Source organism: Mandrillus leucophaeus, unplaced genomic scaffold (genome assembly GCF_000951045.1).
Source record: "Mandrillus leucophaeus isolate KB7577 unplaced genomic scaffold, Mleu.le_1.0 Scaffold55, whole genome shotgun sequence".
Lineage (NCBI taxonomy): Eukaryota > Metazoa > Chordata > Mammalia > Primates > Cercopithecidae > Mandrillus > Mandrillus leucophaeus.
Window position 1 is genome coordinate 3,954,492 of NW_012105919.1, and position 7,758 is coordinate 3,962,249.

At 41.5% G+C, this 7,758-nt stretch overlaps 1 protein-coding gene across 1 annotated transcript in view; it reads left to right on the plus strand.

The window, feature by feature from the left end:
• The first annotated feature begins 1,932 nt into the window (after positions 1-1,932).
• The window catches only part of OAS2 (2'-5'-oligoadenylate synthetase 2, 69/71kDa), a 38,948-nt gene continuing 33,122 nt past the window's right edge, over positions 1,933-7,758 (plus strand). Inside the window, exon 1 of the mRNA XM_011997912.1 lies at positions 1,933-2,321. Within this exon, the coding sequence (XP_011853302.1) occupies positions 2,145-2,321 (177 nt within the window). The 5' untranslated portion in view covers positions 1,933-2,144. The remainder of the gene's footprint in view (positions 2,322-7,758) is intronic.

A 7,758-nucleotide genomic window follows, 5' to 3' on the forward strand; every position in this document is an offset into this window, starting at 1 on the left:
CAGGAGTTCAAGCCCAGCCTGGGCAACATGGTGACATGTTGGTAGAAATCCCCGTTTCTACCAAAAAATTTTAAAAATTTAGCCAGGCATGGTGGTGCATGCCTATAGTCCCAGCTACTCAGAAGGCTGAAGTAGGAAGATTGCTTGAGCTTGGGACGGTAAGGCTGCAGTGAGCTATAATCACGCCACTGCACTCCAGCCTGGGCGACAGAGCAAGACTCTGTCTCAAAAACAAAACAAAACAAAAACCTCCTAAAATGTATAAATAGCAAGAAAATGAGGGGCAAATGTGGTAAAAATATAATGGGTAAAAAGTCTAAGGAAGTTCTTTGTGTGCATCTTGTAAATTTTCTCAGCATTTCAAATTACTTCAAAATAAAATGTTTTTTAAAGTAACAAATAAAGCACAGGCTTTGGGGTCAGGCGGTGTGTTAGTGTTAGAACCTAGCCCGACAACTTGCTGAGCAGATGTTTCCACCTCTCTGAGCCTCCACGTTCTCATGTGAGAAAGGAGCCTTAAGACTACTCCTGCCCAGCCTGCCTACCTCTCGGTGTTGCAGTAGAAGTTGGATAAGGGCAGGGAAGGCCCTTAATGAGCATGAGCATTAATTGAGGTTTTCCAGAACCAACAGGGTATGTATCTTTATTTTGAGGTATTTATTTTAAGGAATTGGCTCATGTGAATGTGGAGGCTGGCAAATCCAAAATCGGCAGGGTAGACTGGCAGGTGGGAGACCCAGGAAGGAGTTCCTGCTGCAAGTGGAGGCCAAGGCAGTCTGCAGCAGAATTCCCTCTTCCTTGAGTGAGCTCAGTCTTTATTCTATTGAGGCCTTCAACTGATGGAATGAGGCCCACCACCTTACAGATGATAATCCGCTTTACTCAGAAAAAAAGTCTACCAACGTAAATGCTAACCTCATCTTAAAAAATACCTTCACAATAAGATCTAGGATAATGTTTGACCAAATATCTGGGTACCTGGGCTCAGCCAACTTGACACATAAAATTAACCATCCCAGCATGGAAGGGCCCCGGTCCCCCACCTGACATCTTGAAGATGTTTGCCTTCTCTGTGAATTATTCTTTCTGGGCCAAGGCAGCTGTCTGGGAGTTCTCTGCGAGTTTTGTTTTCAAAGCTCTGGGCACAGGAGTTGCATGTCTCTCTCCTTTCTGGCTCACGCACTTGGGGCGTGTTTTCTTGCCCTTGAGGGGCTGGGCAAGTGCCTCATATGGTCCCACGGCTGTCCACAAGTGTGCTGAGAAACTGGACACACAGAGGCTCCCACCCGCTGACCACTCTGGGGCCTGTGTTTACACAGAAGCAGACCAAAACCTGAGTCCAGTTAGGTCCCTGCTTTGCTGTGTCCCTGAGCAAGTCAGTTTCCTCTCTGAGTCTCTTTCTCCTCTGCTCCTCTCCCTGAATCTGAGTTACCCAGTCACTGAGAACAGGGCGAAAGGGACAGAGCCTCAAAAGATGACCTGTGCCCCCTGCTTCTAAGCACTTTGCAGGTATTATTTAATCATCAAGCTAATCCTATGAAAGAGCTGCCACCTTCCCCAGCTTACAGATGGGGAAATTGAGGCGCAAAGAGGGCAGGTGATGTTCCCAAGGACAGATGTCTAGCAGGTATGAAGCCCTTATAATGGGGTTCTAGAGGCTGTTTAGTTAACCTCAAGTTTTGGGGAGCCCCTGAAGGGCTGTTCACCATGCTGCAGGGGACAGGGAAAGCTGCTGAGCTTGAGTCAGTTTTGGTTTCCCTGCTGAGGTGCAGGAGTCAGTAAACCTTGCTGCAAGGGGACAGCGAAAGCCTCTGAGCTTAAGTTAGTTTTGGTTTCCCTGCTCCGGATGCAGGAGTTGGTAAACTCGCTGCAGGGGGCAGGGCAGGGCCTCTGAGCTTAAGTTAGTTTTCGTTTCCCTGCCCCGGATGCAGGAGGTGGTAGCTCACTGCAGGGGCAGGGCAGAGCCTCTGAGCTTAAGTTAGTTTTGGTTTCCCTGCCCCGGATGCAGGAGTTGGTAGCTCGCTGCGGTAGGTGGAGAGAGGCCTCTAGACTTCAGTTTCTGTTTCCTGTCTCTGGGCAGCAGCGAGAATTCCTCTGCCTCCCATCCTGCCATTCATTGTCTTGCCGGCAGCCAGCTGAGAGCAATGGGAAATGGGGGGTCCCAGCTGTCCTCGGTGCCTGCTCAGAAGCTAGGTTGGTTTATCCAGGAATACCTGAAGCCCTACGAAGAGTGTCAGACACTGATCGACGACATGGTGAACACCATCTGTGATGTCCTGCAGGCACCCACGCAGTTCCCCCTGGTGCAAGGAGTGGCCATTGTGAGTCCAGGGCTGAGGTTGGGGCTATGGGGGGCAGGAAATTCCACAGCGGCAGCAAGGCCGAGCTACTGGGTGCTGGGCGCCTATTATGTGTGAAGCCCACACTTGGGTGGGATGTGGTGTAGGAGTTTCAGGCTCTGGAGCAGGCTCTTGCTCCAGAGCTGTGTGACACTGGGCAGGCTACCTAACCTCTCTGTGCCTCAGTCTCTGAATCTGTAAAATGGGGAGAGGCATAGTACCCACTTCAGAGTATCAGAAGGCTTGAGCACATCACATTCTTAGCAAAAGACTGGCACATAGTGCTCAGTGAACTCACTGTGATTACTCACTGCCATTTTCTTCTATCCTTTCCACAGTACAGAGGAGTAAACTTATGGAGGCTAGAGAACTTTGATCAAACTATCCAGGTTGCCTTCTGGTTTCTTCGCAGCAAGGAGTGGCTTTCATCAGTTAGAAATATTTGGTTTTGTGGACACAAATCTCAGGACTGAGGCTGAAAATTCTGGACCTCTGGGGAGGAAGGGGGATTGGGGAGGTGCTAGGACCCTAGAATTGGGGGCGTGGGGGTCCTCATGGCCCAATACTACCCTCTTACCCTCCTGCACTGCTGACGTCCCTTCTCTGCTGGTGCCACACTTTTTGGTCTCTACCCCTTGCACACACCAGCTAGTGCCGCAATAAAGAAATCTAGACATGTGGTGTCCCCAGCCCCGGCCCAGGTCAGGAAGCTAAGGCAAGTTTGGTTAACAGCTGTTGTCAGAACTGGGATTTTAAGCCTGGGTAATTGACTTGAGGGCATGCATGTTTAACCACTACACTATCCTGCCTCTCAATAGTGTTAACATTTTTCCTCACTGAAGTAAAACAGAAAAACTGCCCAGATCAAAGTGTCCAGCTTGATAGGTAGCCACAAACAATGTAACTGTGTAGCCCCCACCCAGATCCAGAAACAAAACATTCTCAGCACCCCAGAACCCTGGGCCCCCAATCCAATCAATACCTCCAAACCCAAGTAGGCAATCTCCTGACTTCTAATAGCATAGACACCTTTTGCCTGTTTTTAAACTTTTTACGAATATAGGGTGACCAGCTATCCCAGTTTGTCCAGGATTGGGGTGTTTCCTGGCTGGAATGTGGGACTTTTGGTGCCAAAACTGGGAATGTAAACCAGGATGCATGGGTGACCCTACATAAATGGCGTCATGGGCTCTGTGTGCTTTAGTGCATGGTTTCTCTGACCGAAGATGTTTATGAAATTTATGTTGTGGAGTGCAGTTGTTTATCTTTTCATTGTTGTGTCAATTCCATTGTGTGAATATACCACATTTGTCCATTCTACTGCTTTTTAGTTTTACATAATTGTACATATTTATATGGGGTACACGTGATAGTTGAACACATGGATATAATGTGAAATGATCAAGTCAGGGTAGTTAGGATATCTGTCATCTCAAACATTTATCATTTCTTTGTGTTGAGGACAGTTCAGATCTTCTCTTCTAGCTATTTTGAAATATATAATAAATTATTGTTAACTATAGTCGCCCCATTGTGCTATCAAACACTAGAATTTATTCCTTCTATCTAACTGTATGTTTGTATCCATTAACCAACTTCTCTTCATTTCCTTCTCCACTCCCCAGCCTCTGGTAACTATGATCCTACTCGCTACCTCCATGAGATCAACTTTTTTTTAACTTCCACATAAGCACATGCAATAATTGTCTTTCTATGCCTGACTTATTTCATTTAACATAATGACCTATAGTTCCATCCACATTGCTGCAAATGACAGAATTCCGTTCTTTTTGTGTCTGAATAGTATTCTATCGTGTATATATATCACATTGTCTTTATCCATTCATCCGCTGATGGATATGTTGGTTGATTACATATCTTGGCTTTTGTGAATAGTACTGCAATAAACATAGGGGTACAGTTATCCCTTTTTTGGATAAATATCTAGTAGTGGGATTGCTGGATCGAATGGTAATGCCATTTTTAGTTTTTGAGAAACCTCCATACTGTTTTCCATAATGACTGTCCTAATTTAAATTCCCACCAACAGTGTGTAAGATTCCCTTTACTCCAAATTCTTGCTAGCATTTGTTATTTTTTGTCTTTTTGATAATAGCTATTCTAACTGGGGTGATATGATATCTCATTGTGGTTTTGATTTGCATTTCCCTAATGATAAGTGATGTCAAGCATTTTTTCACATACCCATTGACCATTTTGTATGTCTTCTTTTGAGAAATGTCTATTTAGTTCCTTTGCCTGCTTTTTAAATGGGATGGGTTGTTTTCTTTGCTGTTGAGTTGTTCAAGTTCCTTGTATATTCTGGATATTAAACCCTTTTTTGGAAAAATAGTTTCCAAATATTTTCTCCCATTCTACAGTTTGTCTTTTCAGTCTTGATTGTTCCCTTTGCCATGCAGAAGCTTTTCCATTTAATATAGTCCCAATTGTCTATTTTTGGTTTTGTTGCCTGTGCTTTTGAAGTCTTAGCCACAAAATATTTGCATAGACCAATATCCTGAAGCATTACTCTTCTGCTTTATTCTATTAGTTTTATTGTTTCCAGCCTTACATTTAACTCTTTAATCCATTTTTTAGTTAATTTTTTATAAGATGAGAGATGGGGGCCTCATTTCATTTGTCTGCATATGGATATCCAGTTTTCCCAACACCATTTATTGAAGAGAGTATCCGTTCCCCAATGGTGCTTTCTCAATCAGTTGACCGTAAATATGTGGATTTGTTTCTGCGTTCTCTATTCTGTTTCTTTTGGTCTACATGTCTGCTTTTATACCAATCTCATGCTGCTTTGGTTACTATAGCTTTGTAGTATATTTTGAAGTCATGTAGTGTGATGCCTCTAGCTTTGTTCTTTTTCCTCAGTATTCTTTCAGCTATTTGAGATCTTTTGTGTTTCCATACAAATTTTAGGATGGTTTTTTCTATTTCTGTGGTATTATTTATAAGGATTGCATTGATTCTGTAGATTGCTTTGGATAGTATGGCTATTTTAACAATATTAATTCTTCCAATCCATGAGCATGGGATGTCTTTCCATTTGCTTGTGTCATCTTCAGTTTCTTTTATCAGTATTTTGTAGTTTTCATTGTAGAGATCTTTCACCTCCTTGGTTAAATGTATTCCTAGCTATTTTTTGTTAAATACTATAAATAAGATGCTTTCGTGATTTCTTTTTAAGCTAGTTCATTATTGATGTGTAGAATATGTTGATATTTTGGTATGTTGGTATGGTGTGTTGATTTTGGTATTCTGATTTTGTATCCTGCAACTTAACCAAATTTATCAGTACTAAGAGGTTTTCTTGGTGGAGTCTTTAGGTTTTACTGTATAGAAGATCATGTGGTATGCAAAGAGGGGCAATTTGACTTTTTCTTTTCCTATTTGGATGCCTTTTATTTCTTTATCTTGTGTGATTGCTTTGGCTAGGACTTCCAGGATAGAGGTGAAAGCCTTTCTCAATTCAGTACAATGTTAACTGTGGGTTTGTCATATATGGACTTTATTATGTTGTGGTATGTTCCTTACATGCCTAATTTGTTGAGGGTTTTTAGCATAAAGGGATGTTGAATTTTACCAAATGTTCTTCTACATCTACTGGGATAATTATATGATTTTTCCTTCATTCTGTTGATGTGATGTGCAAATGTTCAACATTTGTTGACTTGCTCATGTTGAACCATCCTTGCATCCCTGGGATAAATCCCACTTGATCATGTGTTATCTTTTTGATGTGTTACTGGATTTGGTTTGCTAGTATTTTGTTGAAGGATTTTGTGTCTATGTTCATCAGTGATATTGGCCTGTAGTTTTTTTTGTTGTTGTGTCTTTGGTCTGGTTTTGGTATCAGGGTAATGCTGACTTCATAGAAGGAGTAAGGAATAATTCCCTGATTTTTTTGGAATAGTTTGAGAAGAATTGGTGTTAATTTTTCTTTATAAGTTTGGTAGAATTCAGCAGTAAAGCCATCTGGTCCTGGGCTATTCTTTGTTGAGGAACTTTTTATTACTGATTCAATCTCCTCACTCTATTGGTCTGTTCAGGTTTTCTGTTTCTTCCTGGATCAATTTTAGTAGGTTGTATGTGTTCAGGAATTTATCCATTTCCTCTAGGCTTTCCAATTTATTCACAATAGTTGTTCATGATAGTCTCTAATGATCCCTTGTATTTCTGTGGTATCAATCGTAATGTCTCCTTTTTTTATCCCTGATTTTATTTACTTGGGTCTTCTCTCTTTTTTTAGTGTACTTAGTCTAAGTAGTGGTTCATCCATTTTGTTTATGCTTTTAAGAAACCGACTTTTCATTTTGTTAATTTTTAGCCTCTATTATGTTTAGTTCTATTCTGATTTTTATTATTTCTTTCCTTCTGCTAATTTTAGGTTTGGTTTATTCTTGCTTTTTTTGTTTGTTTTTGAGATTGATTTTTGCTTTTGTTGCCCAGGCTGGAGTGCAATGATGCAACCTCCGCTCACTGCAACCTCTGCCCCTGGGTTCAAGTGATCTCCTGCCTCAGCCTCCTGAGTAGTTGGGATTACAGGCATGCACCACCACACCCAGCTAATTTTGTATTTTTAGTAGAGATGGGGTTTCACTATGTTGGTCAGGCTGGTCTCGAACTCCTGACCTCAGGTGATCCACCTGCCTCAGCCTCCCAAAGTGCTGGAATTTCAGATGCGAGCCATATGCCCAGCCTTTCTTGCTTTTCTAATTCCTTGAGATGAACTGTTAGGTTGTTTATTTGAAATTGTTCTACTTTTTTGATGTAAGCATATATTGCTTCCAACTTTGCTGTATCCCTTAGGTTTTGGTATGTTGTGTTTCCATTTTCATTTGTTTCCAGAAATTTTTTGGTTTCCTTTTAAATTTCTTAATCAGCCCAATGGTTGTCCAGGAGCATGTTGTTTAATTTTCATGTATTTGTACAATTTCCAAAGTTCCTCTTGTTCCACTGTGATCTATATCCATTGTGGTAAGTATCCATTAAGATACTTGACAGTATTTCAATTTTTAAAAATTTGTTGAGCCTTGTTTTATGGCCTACCATAGGGTCTATCCTGGAGAACATTCCCTGTGCTGATAAGAATGTGTATTCTGTAGCTCATTACATAATCTGTAAACATTCATTAGGTCCACTTGGACTATAATGCAGACTAAGTCCAGTATTTCTTTGTTGATTTTCTGTCTACGTGATCTGTCCACTACCAAAAGTGAGATGAAGTTCCCAGCGATTATTGTATTGAAAGCCTCTCTCTCTCTCTCTGTTTAGCTCTAATATTTGCTTTACATATCTCAGTGCTCCACTGTTGGGCGTATATATGTCTATATACATATATACACATGCTTATATTCTCTGGCTGAATTGATCTCTTGATCATTAATTATAAAATGTCCTTCTTGGC